Below are 18,457 nucleotides of genomic sequence, written 5' to 3' on the forward strand. Positions count from 1 at the left end.
GCGTGAGTGCAAGCAAAATTTTGAGATTTGGTAATCTCAAAATTGCAAATTTTTACTGGAGGATTTTTTCCCCCGCAGAATTTTGCAGCAACGCACAGTTGCTTTATAAAAAAAAAACAGCTGTTTAATTCAAATAAATAGAAAAAAAGAGAGAAAAGGCTATGCTTACTTTTCTGCAAATTTTCACTGGAAAAGTACGCGAACAGACCTAAAAGCTTCACCTTACTGTTTGAAAACAGCTGCTGGGATAGCATACACTTAGTAGAAAAAAATTAACAAATTTTATATTGGAAGCCTATTTTTTTTAACGACTAACTAACTTTTCAAGTTTTATTTTAAAACAAGTAAAAGCGTGCTAAGTTCGGCCGGGACGAATCTTGGAAACCCACTACCATGGATTCCGGCTAAAAATTTATACAAAATAAATTTAGTTGTAGGGCATAATCTTATTCTACATACAAAACTTCTGTCAAACCAACAAAAATTAAAGCTCTAGGAACCGAACAAGGATGATCGAGAGACCGGTTTACAGTGGAGCTATATCAGGTTATTGACCGATTTGAGCCGTATTAGGCACAGTTGTTGAAAGTCATAACAGAACACCACATGCAATATTTAAGCCAATATTGACCAATGCAATATTGACCGATTTGCACCGTACTTGGTTCAGTTGTTGAAAGTCATAACAGAACACCACATTCAAAATTTCAGCCAAATCGAACAAAAATTGCTGCTTGAAAACGATATAGAAGTTAAATCGGGAGATCGTTTTTTTTTGGGAGCTATATCTAAATCTGAACCGATATGGTCCATTTGCAATCCCCAACGACATACATCATTGTTAAGTATCCGTGCAAAATTTCAAGCTGCTACCTTTTCGCGTTCGACCGGTATCGTGATTTCGACCGACGGACGGACGGACATGGCTAGATCGACTCAGAACGTCGAGATGATCAAGCATATATATATATATTTTATGGGGTTTTAGACGAATATTTTTAGGTGGTGGGTATAAAAATATTTTTAGAATGAAAGGCAATTTGCTACAATGTGTGTAAAGCAATAACTTTGACACTTGAACTTGAGTTGGTATTCACCACTTGCAATATGTTGGCTGAAATTCGGTTTATTGGTCATATTCAGTTTATTGATAACTCTACCCTTTAGCTATAAGTCTTCTATATAATTGTCTTGTTTGTCTTTCCCTCTTATTAAAAAAACATATACATACATACATACATGTAATAGATAAAGATGGGCGATGGGTAAATACCCAAAAGGTATTTACCCGGTAAATTGGTAAATGTCCGGGTATTTACCCATTTATACCCAAAAGCTGGGTGTTTATAATTTTGCAGATATCTTAGGTAAACAAAAAATTTCCAAACAATTTTTGATGAATTCGTATTTTTTGTATATAAATCTGACGTTCTGCTCTCCTAAAATCGGATTTTAGTTATATATAGCCACTATGCAGAACGAGCTGCAGACTTAAAGTCTTGGGGCAATTAAATATAGCTGCCATATAGACCGATTTCGATAAAATTTGGCACATTCCGCTTTGGCACCCCTCTACAACTTTTTGTTGAATATCGTCTACATCGAAACATATTTGGATATGTTCAAGTTCCACTTGAGGTTCTTATATTCTAGGAGACTTGTATGAATTGGCAAATGTGAACATTTGTCAGTTTTGAGGCTTTTTAAAACAAACTGACAGTTGTAACTTGTAGCAAAGTTTAGAATGTTATAAAACTTAATCCACTATTATACCATGTGTTTCCAAGACATTGTTCCCACCAATCTTTTATGAATGCTTCAAAATTCTCTTTTAGGAAGTTTGCCAAAAATTCAGATTACGTTATTACCTCAACTTAAGAACTAATATCAAAAGTTAAAGACATGTTGAAACATCCACCTCCGACACACTATTGCCGGCTCTGTGTAAGAAGCTGCAATGATGACCAACACAGCCTCTATGATGAAAGAGGTCAAGCTAACGCAAATCATGATCTTGTGGGCAAATATTTTACCAACGCAGTGAGTCTACTCTCTGATACACCCAATGACTTCCAAATATAACTTCAATGCTTTCAGATGTTGAATATGGAATGGGAGAAGCGACTTCAAAACATCTGTGGAAAATGTTGGCAGCAAATTTGGGAGTTTCATCAATTCCAGCAGTCCATTATTGAGGCGCAGAAGTACATGCTACTGCAGGTAGAAGCCACAAAAGAAGTTGAGGAAGTTAAGATAAAGTCTGAGTTGAATATAAATCAACAGGAAGCACAACTGGAGTTGCATATAACCAAGAGATTAAGTGCTGTCACGGAAGATTTAATCAAACCTACCACCCTTACCTTTGACATAAAAACTGAGGAACCTTTGGATCTAAACAGTGATTATGAAGGGATGTCGTCTCGTGTCGATGAGCAGGATCATTTAACGAATAAAGAGATATCTCTGATGATGTCCAATAGAAAAGAAAATCCATCCTTACAGAATGACGATGAGTCCAATGATGATTATAGCTCTAGTGATGACATGCTCTTATCATCTTTGGACAAGACCAATCTCTGTTCCTCAGATAAAAAAGTTCCTGCTTCAAAAAAGTCAGTAGAGAAGTTTGATGAAATGGTTGCCTTGTGGCGTTCTTCCTTAGAATGTGAAATTTGTCATCAGCTGGTGGCCAGCTATTCCCAGTTGAAGGAACATTTTGCCAAAAACCATACTTCAGAAATTTGTTACATCATGTGTTGCCAATTGAGGCTGGAAACTCGTAACAATATTGACAGACACATACGCTATCATAATGCCCCGCAGCAGCTAAAATGTGAATCCTGTTGCAGAGCTTATCGTCATATGAGATATTTGAGAGAACACGAAAGAAAAGTCCACACCAGCAAGGGAGGAGATAAAAGTGCTAAAGACAGCAAAAAGTCGGAAAGAAAATATCGTTGCATGAAGTGTTCGAAGGACTTTACAACGGAAAAACATATGAATCAACACAATCGTTATATCCATAAACTCAAGAATTTGGAATGTAACCTGTGTGAGAAAACGTTTTTTCGTCCGCATGCACTGCGCGAGCATTTGGCTAGCCATAAAGGCGAGAGGGCGCATGTCTGCTCCGTTTGTCCCAAGACATTCACCTGGCGATCTAATTTCAGCCGCCATATGAGAAAATCTCATCCCCAGGAATGGAAGCGGATACAAAACGAGGCGGCCCAAACAGAAAGTCTGAGAGAGTATCAGGATGAGCAGGACCATTTAACGGATGAAGAAATGTCTCTAATGACATCCTTACAGAATGACGATGACGATGAATATAATGAAGATTATAGCTCGAGTGATGACATGTCCTTATCATCTTTGGGCCAGACCCATATTTCCTCTTCAAAAATCAAAGTCCCTACTACAAAAAGGTTGAAATGTAAATTTTGTGAAAAATCGTTTAGGCGTCCAGTGTTACTGCTCGAGCATTTGGCTAGCCACAAAGGCAAGAAGACGCAAATCTGCTCCTTTTGTCCCAAGGCATTCACCTGGCGATCTAGTTTGTGCAACCATATGAGCAAAACTCATCCCGAGGAATGGACGAGGATACAAAACGATTCGGCCCAAAATGGGGAGGCCCAAAGACACACTCTCAGAGAGTATCGACGAGAAACTCGAGGAAAGTGTATGATCTATATTTGCATTTATTGCACCGCGGAGTATGACAAGCGCTCTTCCATGCTCTATCATATCAGCCGATGTCGAAGAGAGAGTGAAAGAAAAGAGCCTAAAATGGAGTTTCGGCTTGAAACCCGAGGAGAGTCTATTGTCTATATTTGCATTTATTGTTCGGAAGAGCATGAAAAGCGGATTTCCATGCAGAATCATATCAAGTGTTGCCCTAGACGCAATCAACCAACAGAGCCTGAAAAGGGATATCGGCAAGAAACTCGTGGAGAGAGTATTGTCTATATTTGCAGTTATTGTTCCAGAGAGTATGAAAATCGGTTTTCCATTTACGGCCATATTAGGCGATGTCAAGGAAGCGATAGAGCAATTGATTCTAAAAAGGGGTATCGCCGAGAAACTCGGGGGGCGAGTATGGTCTATGTCTGTATTTTTTGTTCTAAGGAGTATAGAAATCGTGAATCCATTAACTATCATATCTACCATTCCCATAGAGATGAAGAATCTCTAGCAAGGCAGCAGGCACCATTGTTAGCTATGCAGCAGGAATCGAGTCAAAGAACTCCACTTACTCAAGACTCACTTAACAACTGGATTATAGGGTCGAATACAAGTGATGTAGCCAACATAACACCAGATGGTTATAACATAAATGAACTTGGCAAAGAAGGAGAAGCGGAAGAAGATGATTCATTAATGACCCCTGTAGAAGGAACAGAATGGAAATATGATGAAAATGCAACAAGTACTAATGTGAAGACCGAACAATTGTCGGCAGATGAAAATTCCTTGGAAAATGAGGAAATGAATGAAAATAATGTACCACAAGAATTTGAAGATGCTGCTTGGGAAAGTGGAGAATTTCTAAAATCCGAAGAAGAATTTATTGAGCTTTAAGCAAAGGTTAAAGAACCTAGTTGGAATACTAAAAAAAACAAAGCAACAACAAAAATCAGTAGTTTTAGAAATTAAAATTTTTTTTGCCCAAACCCCTCACAAATGAGACTTTTAAATACAATACATGTATTTTATTCGCTTGAGACATTTAAATACCATACATGTATATGTTTTCTCATTCCTCACTATAAAATCAGCTGTTTTAGATATACTAAGCCAGGGAAAGTCATCCAATCAGCTGTTTGCTTACTATGGAATCAGCTGGCTTTAATATATCAAAAAGTGTGTTCATGTACTCAAAAATTTTAGCAAATTTGCACAAATTGTTACTGGAAGTCGTTCGGGTACTTTATTTACCAGTAGAAGAGAGCGGGAGAGTGCGTTAGAGCAGGCAGCTTGCAAATTTCTACCCGAGGATTTTTTTTTCCCAGGAGAAATTTGCAACATAGCACAATTGCTTTATACAAAAAGAGCTGTTTACTTCAAATGAGTAGCAAGACATAGAAAAGGCTGTGCTTACTCTTATGCAAATTTTTACTTTAAGTACGCAAACATACCTAAAAGCTTCATGTAATTTGTCAAAATCATTCATACATCGAATAAATAAAAGAAAAACAGTCCTAAAAGCCTTACGTTATATATCAAAATCATACATAAATTAAATAAATAAAAAGAAAATTGTTTAAATAATTTTTATTTCTATGTAAGAAAAATCTCATTTACCGTCTCCGTTATGACAGATCACTGTCTGATTAGAGAACGTGCTAAATGGCCAGAGGTTTCAGACAATGTTTTCTTTGTCGTGAGAATGTCACGGAATAGGAAAGAAAAGAAAATCTGCTGTATGCCTATCCTGCTCTAGCTAGAAAGAGAAGAAGTTTCATCTGAAGTTCTTATATTCTTGGAGATTTGCCTGAATTGGCAAATTTGAACATTTGCAAGTTATGAGGCTTTTTAAAAGAATGAGGCAAAGTTTAGAATGTTGTAAAAACTTAATTTACTACTATACAATATATCAAAGACATTGCTCCCACCAATCTTTACGAATGCTTCACAATTCTCTTTTAGGAAGTTTGCCAAAAATACAGATAACGTTATAACTTCAACTTAAGAACTAAAATCTAAAGTTAAAGACATGTTGAAACATCCTCCTCCCTCAGACTATTGCCGGCTCTGTGTAAGAAACTGCAGTGATGACCAACGCAGCCTCTATGATGAGTCAGGTCAAGCTAACGCAAATCATGATCTTGTGGGCAAATATTTTACCAACACAGTGAGTCTCCTCTCTGATACACCCATTGACTTCCAAATATATCTTCAATGCTTTCAGATGTTAAATATGGAATGGGAGAGACGACTTCAATACATCTGTTGTAAATGTTGGCAGCATATCTGGGAGTTTCATAAATTCCAAGAGTCCATTATTGAGGCCCAGAAGGGCCTACAACTGCAGGTAGAAGCGACAAAAGAAGTTGAGGAAGTTAAGATAAAGTCTGAGTTGAATATAAATCAGCAGGAAGCACAACTGGAGTTGCATATAACCCCTACATTAAGCGCTAGCATGGAAGATTTAATCAAACCTACCGCCCTTACCTTTGATATAAAAACTGAAGAACCTTTGGATCTCAACAGTGATTATGAAGGGATTTCGTCTCACAATGAGCAGGACCATTTAACGGATGAAAAAATGTCTCTGATGATGTCCAATAGCAAAGAATATTCATCCTTACGGAATGACGATGAGTCCAATGAAGATTTTAGCTTGAGTGATGACATGCCCTTTTTATCTTTGGATCAGACCAACTATTGCTATTCAGATAAAAAAGTTCCTACTACAAAAAAGTCAGTAGATAAGTTTGATGAAATGGTAGCTTCGTGGCGTTCCTCCTTAGAATGTGAAATTTGCCATCAGCGGGTGGCCAGCTATTCCCAATTGAAGGAACATTTTAGCAAAAATCATGCTTCAGAAGGATGTTACCTCATGTGTTGCCAATTGAGGCTGGAAACTCGTTCCCATATTGACAGACACATACGCTATCATAATGCCCCGCAGCAGCTAAAATGTGAGGCCTGTTGCAAAGCTTATCGTCATGTGAGATATTTAAGAATACACAAACGAAATTTCCACACCAGCAAAGGAGGAAACAAAAATGCTAAAGACATTGAAAAGTCGGAAGGAAAATATCACTGCTGCAAATGTTCGAAGGATTTTGCTACGGAAAAACATTTGAATCAACACAATCGTTATATCCATAAACTCAAGAACTTGGAATGTAACTTGTGTGACAAAACGTTTTTACGTCCGGATATACTGCGCGAGCATTTGGCTCGCCATAAAGGCGATAAGACGCATGCCTGCTCCGTATGTCCGAAGGCATTCACCTTGCGATCTAGTTTCTGTCGACATATGAGCAAATTTCATCCCCGCGAATGGCAGACGATACAAAGCGAGGCGGCCCAAAAAGAGAAGGCCCAAAAAGAAAGTCTGAAAGAGTATCGGCTAGAAGCTCGAGGAAATTCTATGGTCTATGTTTGCATTTATTGCTCCGTCGAGTATGACAAGCCCTCTTCCATGAACATACATATCAGGCAATGTCGACGAGATGGTGGAACAAAAGAACAGCGTAAAATGGAGTTTCGGCTTGAAACCCGGGGAGAGAGTATTGTCTACATTTGCATTTATTGCTCTAAAGAGTATGACAAGCGGATTTCCATACAGCATCATATCAGGCGATGGCATAGACCTATAGAGCCTAAAAAGGGATATCGGCGAGAAACTCGGGGAGAGAGTATGGTCTATGTTTGCAGTTATTGTTCCAGGGTGTATGAAAAACAGATGTCCATATACGGCCATATTAGGCGATGTCAAGGTTACTATAGACCAATAGAGCCTAAAAAGGGGTATAGGCGTGAAAATCGGGGAGCGAGTGTGGCCTATGTTTGCATTTTTTGTTTAAAGGAGTATGCAAAGGCGCAATCCATGCATTATCATCTTCACCATTTTCATAGAGACGAAGCATCTTTAGCGAAACAGGCACCAATAATTTCTGAACCCATAGTACCAGCTGTGCAGCTGCAAAGAACTCGAGTTAGTCAAGAAACACTTAACACTAGGACTATAGGACCGAAGACTATTGATGTAACCAACACAACACCCGATGGTAATACCTTAAATGAACTTGGCAAAAAAGGAGAAGAAGATTCATTGATGACCCCTATAGAGGGAAAAGTATGGAAAAATGATGAAAATACAACAAAGCCTAATGTGAAGACCGAACACGTTTCAGCTGGCATAAATGCCTTGGGAAATGAGCAAATGGATGAACATGAAACGCAACAAGAATTAAAAGATTCTACTTGGGAAAGTGACGAATTTATAAAATCCGAAGAAGAATTTATTGAGCTATAAACCTTTGACTTTAGACCTTAGTTAGGAATATTAAAAATAAAGAAAACTGTATAAAAGATTAATAGTTTTAATAAGCCAAAGTTTTTCTACCCAAAATCCTTACAAATGACTTTTGTTCGCTTGTGAAATTTAAATACCACATATGGATATGTTTTCTGATTTTTCACTATAAAATCAGCTGCTAATATACTTAACTAGGGAAAGCCATCCAAACATCTGTTTTATAGCGAGGGAAAGCCATTGAAACACATGTTTTCTTACTATAGAATCAGCTGGCTGTAATGTAAAAACCTTCGCCTCCTGTCAAAATCAGCTGTTGTTATTGTGGGAAAACAGCTGCTGAGATGACATGCGCTTAGTAGAACAGAATTGTCAAATTTTATAGCGGAAATCGAGGATTCAGTAATAGAAGGTTAAGTGTACGGCGCTTTTTCACTTTTTCATTCAAAAGCTTACATTTTTATACCCTACACCATAAGATGGTGGTATACTAATTTTGTTATTCCGTTTGTAACTCAACGAAATATTGATCTGAGCCGCAACGAAGTATATACATTCTTGATCGTCTGGACATTCTAAATCAATTTCGTCTTGTCCGTCCGTCGAGAGCACACTAACTTTTGAAATAGCAAGTCTAGTGCTTGAAATTTTGCACAAATATTTTCTATTAGTGTAGGTCGGTTGGGATAGTAAATGGGCCAAATCGGTTCATGTTTTTAATAGCTGCCATATAAACCGATCTCCCGATTTGACTTCTCGAGCCTCCAGACGATGCAATTATTATCCGATTGTGAAATTTTGCATAATAACTTCTTCTATGACCTGCAACATGCGTGACAAGTATGACCTGATATAGCTCCCATACAAACCGATCATCCTATTTGATTACTTGAGCCTCTACAGAGCCTAACTATTATCGCCAAATATTTGAAATTTTGCACAGTAACTTCTCCTCACATATATACGTGACGAGTATGGATTGAATTAGTCTAAAACAAGATATAATTCCCATATAAAACCGATCTCCGATTTGACTACTTAAGCACAATGACTTCTCATATGAGTATGGTTTGAAACGGGTTAAAACCTGATATAGCTCTCATATAAACTGATCACCCTATTTGATTACTTGAGCCTCTAGAAAGCCCAACTATTTGAAATTTTGCACAGTAACTTCTCCCCACATATATACGTGACGAGTATGGATTGAATTAGTCTAAAACAAGATATATTTCCCATATAAAACCGATCTCCGATTTGACTACTTAAGCACAACGACTTCTCATATGAGTATGGTTTGAAACGGGTTAAAACCCGATGTAGCTCCCATGCAAACCGATCACCCTATTTGATTACTTGAGCCTCTAGAGAGCCCAACTATTTGAAATTTTGCACAGTAACTTCTCCCCTAATATACGTGATGAGTATGGATTGAATTAGTTTAAAACAAGATATAATTCCCATATAAACCGATCTCCGATTTGACTACTTAAGCACAATGACTTCTCATATGAGTATGGTTTGAAACGGGTTAAAACCTGATGTAGCTCCCATATAAACCGATCACCCGATTTGATTTCTTGATCCTCCCGAGAGTCCAACTTATCTAACTTGGCTGAAATCTTGCACAGTGACTTTTTCTTCGACCTCTAATATACATGCCGAGTATGGTTTGAATCGTTATAAAACCTGATAAAGCTCCTATATAAACCGATTTTCCGATTTGACTTCTTGTGCCAAATATAGCCTGAATGTGTCTAATATTTAATATAGCTACCTCTATAGATCACAACAGGTACCTAATTTGGTCTTATATAGCTCTCATATAAACTGATCTCCAGATTTGACTTCTTGAGGCTCTATATGACGTAATCCTTATCCGATATGGTGGAAGTTTTGCACAGTTACTTCTCCTATGACCTTCAACATACGGGCCAAATTGGTTTGAATCGTTTCATAATCTGATATAGCTCCTATATAAAACGATCTCCCGATTTTATTTATTGAGTCCCTATAGGGCGACTTGGCGAAAATTTTGCGCAATTCTTCATTGGTTTCCAAAATCCAAAATAACTAGCCCGTATCAGTTTATTTTTTGTTTGCCTATAAAGAGATACCAGGCAAAAAACTTGACAAATATAATCCATGGTAGAGGATATATAAAATTCTACCCACCCGAACTTAGCATACAATTACATGTTTCATCTTCCTCTCTTCTCCTTCTGTGTTTCTTCAGCTCTCGCTTACCACGTCAGTAACTAAAGGGTGATTTGTTTAGCTATTATCTTTTTGGCAACCCTGGTTTAAATTGCTCACGCAGTTTGGTCTATAATATAACCATGATTCGTCTTACAAACGAACAACCCTTGCAAATTATTGCATTTTATTATCAAAATCTGTTAAGAAAGTTCATCACACGCTTCTTCTTCTACAGCGACCGAACTCATTTTTGGCTCAATGAGTACGTAAATAAGCAGAATTGTCGATTTTAGATCAGCCAGAAGCATTGCAAGAGCTATCAATGCATTCAAAAAAGTCATAGTTTGGTGGGGTTTATGGACTGGTGGCATCATTGGACCGTACTTCTTCATAGGTAAAGCGAGTCATAACTGTGAATGGTGCGCCCTATCCTGAGATGATATCCATCTTTGTTTTTGCCCAAAATGCAAGAGATTGACTCGCATGACATGTGGTTTCAACAAGACGGTGCCACATGCTACACAGCACGCGTAACAATGGACTTATTGAGAGGCGAGTTCGGTGAATATTTTATTTCACTTTCGGGACCATTTGGGTCAATTGACCGCCTAGATCGTACGATTTAACGTCTTTAGACTTTTTTTGTAGGCCATGTTAAAGCTCATGTTTATATAGACAAGCCCACTTCGATTGACGCATTGGAGGACAACTTTGAATCATTTAATCATGAGATACCGGCCGAAATGTTGGAATGACTATGCCAAAATTGGACTAAGCGGATGGACCATTTGAGGCATAGTCAAGGTCAACATTTGCACGAAATAATCTTCAAACATTAAATTATATGGACCGTACTATCGATTCAAAAAAATATTTAATAAATTTTTCTGCATTTTATGTTCTTTCTTTTAACGTTCCTATAGCTCTTAAAAATCACCCTTTAAAAGAAAACAAATGGAAGAGTTATCATGTCAATGGAAGTGACGTCAATTTACTAGCTACTTTATTGTTTTTTTTTTTTTTTTTTTTATTTTTTTAGTTAGGATTTGGTTAGAATTAATATTTGTGAGGCAAAACTATTTTTCTAACGAAAATACAACTTTTAAATTAATATTTCATTCAAAATGTAGCAAATTTGAAAACTAAAATGAATAACTTACAGCTTTACAGCATTTCAAAAAAATCAGAAAATATTTTTCTATAATATTTTATGGCACTTTAAAAATTAAATTTCACTACATCGGGTAATATTTTGCATGACGCCAGAACTGCTATAAATAAATCGTCAAATGCATGTATAAACGCTTATGTTGTCAACATTCATTCTTACGAATGTGATATACTCGGTTTGCGTGTTCGACGACACTCGTTTTTAAACACCGAGCGCAGCTTGCTTGCTGGCTGGTACAGCAGTGCAACACATTGTCCCCAACAGTTATAGTGTGTTTGTTGTTGCATTTGTATTTAATGGTTGGTTCTCTATTTGGCTTTTCACGTGAACAACTGTCAAACTCCATTTAAAAAACGTTAGAAATGAAAATGTGTGAGAAAAACAATGCTTACGGCTCAAAGCTTGCAGTTAAAAACAATTAATCCTTGTATAGTATGAAGGCAAGATTGTTTTGGTACAAATAAATTGTTTTAATTATGTTTACTAAAGTTATAATATTTGGTTGAAGCTTTTCATAACTATTCCAACAGCTGAACATAATACTCTACCAACATGGTATTTTGATATTTTACTAATATGTAATTTCCAAAATAGCAACTCTGAAAGTTGTACACATCGTGTGATACATACGAAAAATTTAACATGACAAATGAATATTTGAATAAATATACATCTAAACATGCAGACACATGTCTATGAAACAAAAGTACAATACATATGAGAATACATGTCAATTAGAGAGCGCTCTTTTCGTATATGACGTACACAAGTAAAGTCTTATGAATACAAAAAGTGACAGCTCATACAACATGTATGATGTGTAATAGGAACTGACACTGACATTTCCGTGTAACACCGGAGTACAAAACCGGTAGCAGTTCTCTGAGACGATCTAGAATAGATTTGGCTTCTTGCTTCTCTTGTTATTGTGTTACAATTAGAAAGTAGCAAAATTTAGAATATTGCGAAACCTTATCTATTGTTATTTATATATTCTAGACACTGCTCGAACCAATCTTTTACGAATCCTTCAAAATTCTATTCTAGGAAGTTTTTCAAAAATATCGATTATTACTTCAACTTAAGGTTAAGCTCAACTTAAAGTTAAGGACATGTTAAAACATCCTCCTCCCTCATACTATTGCCGGCTGTGTGTAAAATGCAGCAATGATGGCCAACACAAACTCTATGATGAGAAGGGTCAAGCAAACACAAACCATGATCTTGTGGGCAAATATTTTACCAACGCAGTGAGTCTTCTCCCTGATACACCCAATAAATGAATGATGAGTTCCAAATATAACTTCCCTGCTTTCAGATGTTGAATATGGAGTGGGAGAAACGACTTCAATACATCTGTGGGAAATGTTGGCAGCATATCTGGGAATTTCACCAATTCCAGGAGTCCATTATTGAGGCGCAGAATGGCCTACATCTGCAGGCAGAAGCGGCAGGAGAAGTTGATGAGGTTAAGTTAAAATCTGAGTTGAATATAAATCAGCAGGAACTACACTTGGATTGGCATAATGTCAAGGAATTAAGCGATAGCAGCACTGAAGACTCAATCAATCCTACAGCTCTTAACTTTGATATAAAAACTGAAGAACCTTTGGATATCAACAGTGATCAGGAAGGGATGTCGCCTCAGGATGGGCAGCACCATTTAACGGATGAAGAAGTGCCTCTGATGATGTCCAGTAGAAAAGATAATGACGATTACGTTGTATCCAATGAAGATTATAGCTCAAGTGATGACTTGCCCTTATCATCTTTGGGTCAGACTAATCTTTGCTCTTCAGATAAAAAAGTTCTTGCTACAAAAAGGTCAGTAGAGGAATTTGATGAACTGGTAACTTTGTGGCGTTCCTCCTTGGAATGTGAAATTTGCCATCAGCTGGTGGCCAGCTATTCCCAGTTGAAGGAACATTTTAGCAAAAACCATGCTTCAGAAGGATGTTACCTCATGTGTTGCCAATTGAGATTGGATACTCGGTACGATATTGACAGACACATACGCTATCACAATGCCCCGCAGCAGCTTAAGTGTGTGGCCTGTTGCAAGGCTTACCGTTTGGAGGAACATTTAAGAAAGCACAAAAGAAAAGTCCACACCAGCAAGGGAGGTGATAGAAATGCTAAAGACAGCAAAAAGTTGGTAGGAAAATATCACTGCTGCAAGTGTTCAAAGGACTTTGCAACGGAAAAACAATTGGATAGACACAATCGTGAAGTACATAAACCCAAGATATTTGAATGTAACTTTTGTGAAAAATCTTTTATGCGTTCGGATGCTCTGCGCGAGCATTTGGCTGGCCACAGAGGCGAAAGGAAGCATGTCTGCTCCTATTGTCCCAAGGCATTCACTTGGCGATCTAATTTCTCCCTACATATGAGAAAATCTCATATCCAGGAATGGAAAAAGTTGCAAGACGAGGAAGCCCAAAGAAAACTTAAATGTAGGTATCGCCGAGAAACTCGAGGGAATTGTATGGTCTATGTTTGTATATATTGTTTCAAGGAGTACGACAGTCGGTTTTCCATGTACTACCACGCCAAGCGGTGTCAAATATATAAAGCACCAATAGAGTATGAAAAGCGCCATTCTTTGAACCATCATAAAAACGATGGTTCTTTAGCGGAGGAGCAGGCATCAGTTCATTCTGAACCCCCTGTGAAGTTGCATAATACCGAGGGTTTAAGCGCTAGCACTGAAGATTCTATCACACCTATAGCTCTTAACTTTGATATAAAGTCTGAAGAGCCCTTGGATCTTAACAGTGGTGATGGAGAGATGTCGCCTCAAGATGGGCAGGACCATTTAACGGATGAAGAGAAGTCTCTGATGATGTGCGAAAGTACATCCTTAAATAATGACGCTGTATCCAATGAAAGTAAAGTTTCTGTTACAAAAAGTTTGGAATGTAACTTTTGTGAAAGATCGTTTAGGCGTCCAGGGATACTACGCGAGCATTTGGCTAGCCACAAAGGCGAAAAGATACATGCCTGCTCCTTCTGTCCCAAGGCATTCACTTGGCGGAATAATTTCTGCTATCACATGAGCAAATCTCATCCCAAGGAATGGAAGAAGTTGCAAAACGAGGCAGCCCAAAGAGACACTCTGAAAGAGTATCGGCGATTAGCTCGAGGAAATTCTATGGTCTATGTTTGCAGTTATTGCTCCGTCGAGTATGACAAGCTGCCTTCCATGAACATACATATCAGGCGATGTCGAATAGACGGTGGAACAAAAGAGCAACGTAAAATGGAGTTTCGACTTGAAACCCGAGGAGAGAGTATGGTCTATATATGCATTTATTGTTCCAAAGAGTATGAAAAGCGGCTTTCCATGCAGAATCACATCAGGCGATGGCATAGACCAGTAGATCATAAAAAAGGATATTGGCGAGAAGTTCGGGGAGAGAGTATCGCCTATGTTTGCAGTTATTGTTCTAAGGAGTACGAAAAGCGGTATTCCATATACCAACATATCGAGCGATGTCATGGAAGCAATAGACCAATAGAGTCTAAAAAGGGTTATCGGCGAGAAACTCGGGGAGAGAGTATGGTCCATGTTTGTATGTTTTGTTCTAAGGAGTATCCAAAGCTGCAATCCATGCGCAGTCATCTCTACCGTATCCATAGAGAGGAAGCATATTTAGCGAGGCAGGCACCAATGGCAGCTAGCCAAGACTTACTTAACAACAGGATTATAGGGTCGAATACAAATGATGTAGACAACATGGCACCAAATGTTAATACCTTAAATGAATTTGGCAAAGAAGGAGAAGAAGAAGAAGATTTATTGATGGCCCTTATAGAAGAAAAAGAATTGATAAGTGTTGAAAGTGCAACAAAGGATAATGTGAAGACCGAACAATTTTCAGCTGAGACAAATTCCTTGGAAAATGAGGAAATGAATGAAAAAGATTTACCACAAGAATTGGAAGATTCTACTTGGGAAAGTGAAGAGTTTCTAAAATCCGAAGAAGAATTTATTGAGCTATAAACCTTAGGCTTAAGACCTTAGTTGGAATATTGAAAAAAAAAGAAAAAATGCGAAAAAGTTAATAATTTTAATAATTAAAAACTTTTTTGCCAAAATCCTTACAAATGACTTTTGTTCGCTTGAGACATTTTAATACCACATTTGTATATGTTTTCTGATTTCTCATAATAAAATCAGCTGCTGATATACTAAACCAGGGAAAGCCATCCAAACAGCTGTTTTCTTACTATAGAATCAGCTGTTGTGTAACACTAATTTGCACTAATTTTTACTGGAAGTCGTTCGAAGTAAGCGGGAGAGTACGTGAGTGCAAGCAAAATTTTTAAAGTTTGGTCATTGATAGCTTGCAATTTTCTGCTGCAGGTTATTCCCAGCAGCACATTTTTTTGTATTCCAGCTGTTTAATTAAAATAAATAGCAATAAAGCTTTATTCTCTTTTGTTTACTGTTCTTACTCTTCTGCAATTTTTTACTGGAAAAGTACACGAACAGACCTTTTAATGTAAAAATCTTCGCTCCTTATATGTCAAAATCAGCTTATGTTATTGTGAAATAACAGCAGCTTGAATGACATACACATAGTACAACAGAATTATTGTATCTAATTTTATAGTGGAAAAAAGAAACTTTTCAAGAATTATTTGAAAAAATTATTTTTTGAATAAAGGACAATACAGTTATGTAATTACACACGACCTTGAGTTGGCACTCACCATTTACATTATGTTGGTTGATTACTTGAGTAAGATCGCAGTTAATCAGTCTTGAAAAAGGAGAAGAGTTGGCATTAGAGCGAAATTCGGGATGACCAGTGACAAAAGTTAAAGACACGACATATTTAAATTGCTTACGTAATATCGTTTTTCCTTTTATTCCAACTTTCGGTTGTAGAAAAAAAAGCAAAATACGAAAAAATGTTCGAACAAATGCCCGAATCAAGGCGGAAAACCCCGAAAATGTTGCAACTCTCAATGTGAATCCAATTGAAATACATCGAACATGTTGTGTCTTTAAAGCGATTTTTTTACGGTATTGGGAAGACTAAGCTGAAACATACTGTTCTTCTGTTCCACCTTCTTTGTCTTGAATAGGGAGACTTGTGACTGGGTTTTTTAAAAAATCTCAATAACTGAAAACGTTTGTTTTTTTAAAGAAATTTTTTGAAAAAAAAAATCGTTTCTAAGAAAACTGAGAAAACCCTTTGCTTAAGCATTCAATTTTCTATATTTTTCTTTTCTCTCTTATAAATAATCACTTTCTTTAAGTCTAACGGATATTGTTTAGTTAATGGCTATGTTATATACTTCATATGCATATATTATAGATGTAAATTTCTAACACTTATGTTTATGACTTGAATAAATAAAAATATATAAAATAATAAATTATAAAAAAACTCAAAAAGGATAATTGTACTATAAGTTTATGATAGAATTTTTCCAAACTCAAATAAAATTTTGTTTTAGCATCTAAAAACAATTACATGAATTTCATTTCTTCGAAAGAATGAGTAAGACTGACTTCAATTAATGGACATTGAGGATGCACAAATGAGTCAGTGCCAATAGAATATATTGAAAAATTTATGAAAAATTGCCCAGAATGATGAAGTAGTTGTAAAAAGAATTTAATAAGGGAAATTTTCTCAAAGCTCGTATCTATAGAAAAGGTTGTTAAAATAAAAAATATAAAAATATTAAAAAATTAGAAAACTATAAAACTATAAAAAAATTTTACAAAAAATTAAATAAAAAATATAAAAATAACTAAAAAAATATAAAAAAAATAAAAATTTAAATCTTATAAAAAATAAATTAAATATAGGAAAATAAAATTATTTAAAAAAAATAATATTAAAAAAATTTAAATAGTATAAACAATAATAATAATATAAAAAATAAAAGTATAAAATAATAAAAATAATATTAAAACAAAAATTCAATAAAAAAATAACAAATGAAACATAATAAAAAATAAAATAATAATAAAACATAAAAAATTAATAAAAAATAACATTTTAATAATAAATAAAAAAATGTAAGGGACGAGTCCTCTTGGACAAGATAATGGTCCAACTAGAGGGCTTTACCTTAGTTTTTAATAAATTAAATTAAATTTTATTTTATTTTAATTTTATTCCTGGACTAGAATAAGGCAGTACTGCACTGTATTCGTCCTAGGATTTCGCTAGCTGCGGTAGTCTTAAAGTCTTCCCGAGTCTAAGCGAATATTTTGGTTTTATATTGTATGTTATTATATATTTTTGTTAGGCCTTTCGAGTAAAACAAGCGTGTTTTAAGTTTAAACAACTTTATTGTCCAACAGTCTGACAAGAATGATGATTTTTATCGACATGTACATAGCTTTTAAGACTTTCACAGAATCACTCTAACCATCTAGAGTGGAAACAAAATCTATGTTCGAAAGAATTACAAAAACAATTATTCTTAACTATCGAAATCTTGAGCAAAAGAGCGTTCATTAGATTACAATTATCTTGAGTCTTGACAAAAGAGAGTAATTATATGTTATGCAAAACAAGATAGAGTGAGACAGCAATAGTTACCGATTATCTAGAGCGTAACATTATCACATTGTAACATTGTAATTTTATAAGAGATTAACATAACACAAAAGAGTAGGTATCCTAATTGTTTATTTTTAACATTGAGATATTATGCAGTTAAGTTGTTGGTGACCTTAACATGTTTGTAAATGCTGGGCTGTTACAACCTCCCCCTCAGTTGCATCAATCGCCACGATGATGTAACTGAATATTATTAAATATTTTTGGCTAAACGCGCAGACCTCCTCGGTGCTGGTGATGGCTCTTTTCTACAATGGGTTTCTTGTTGGTTACCATGTTGTCCCTGCTGCTGCTGAAGTTGCTTTTCGGTTTGTTGTTGACTATTTTGGTCATGTTGTTGTTTATGTGGCTGACGATGCTGCTCGTGTTGTTGCTGTTTGTGATGATAACGATGCTGCTCGTGTTGTTGTTTATGTTGTACATGGCTTTCTTTGGAAGGGCGACCTCGTTTACGTTTTGGATAAACAGGATCCATATCTTCGCCTTCGTATGGTATTAAAGCAGACG

The 18,457-nt window shown here is 36.3% G+C and overlaps 4 protein-coding genes across 4 annotated transcripts in view; all 4 read left to right on the forward strand.

Moving 5' to 3' along the window:
- LOC106084690 (uncharacterized) overlaps positions 1 to 18,457 on the forward strand; it is a 163,123-nt gene that overhangs the window by 73,200 nt on the left and 71,466 nt on the right. The gene's annotated exons all lie outside the window — the stretch shown is intronic.
- LOC106084750 (zinc finger protein 62 homolog) lies at positions 1,972 to 4,590 on the forward strand. Its single transcript, XM_013248659.2, has one exon. It carries the CDS (start codon positions 2,098 to 2,100, stop codon positions 4,576 to 4,578), a length of 2,481 nt encoding a protein of 826 aa, XP_013104113.2. The 5' UTR covers positions 1,972 to 2,097; the 3' UTR covers positions 4,579 to 4,590.
- LOC106084590 (zinc finger protein 808-like) lies at positions 5,708 to 8,008 on the forward strand. The gene is made up of 2 exons (XM_059368340.1): positions 5,708 to 5,851; positions 5,909 to 8,008. Exons 1-2 carry the CDS (start codon positions 5,714 to 5,716, stop codon positions 7,985 to 7,987), a joined length of 2,217 nt encoding a protein of 738 aa, XP_059224323.1. The 5' UTR covers positions 5,708 to 5,713; the 3' UTR covers positions 7,988 to 8,008.
- LOC106084730 (zinc finger protein 252-like) lies at positions 12,516 to 17,124 on the forward strand. The gene has a single exon (XM_013248636.2). The coding sequence runs from the start codon at positions 12,676 to 12,678 to the stop codon at positions 15,361 to 15,363; it is 2,688 nt and encodes an 895-aa protein (XP_013104090.2). The 5' UTR covers positions 12,516 to 12,675; the 3' UTR covers positions 15,364 to 17,124.

Source organism: Stomoxys calcitrans, chromosome 4, assembly GCF_963082655.1.
Source record: "Stomoxys calcitrans chromosome 4, idStoCalc2.1, whole genome shotgun sequence".
In the NCBI taxonomy this organism is placed as follows: domain Eukaryota; kingdom Metazoa; phylum Arthropoda; class Insecta; order Diptera; family Muscidae; genus Stomoxys; species Stomoxys calcitrans.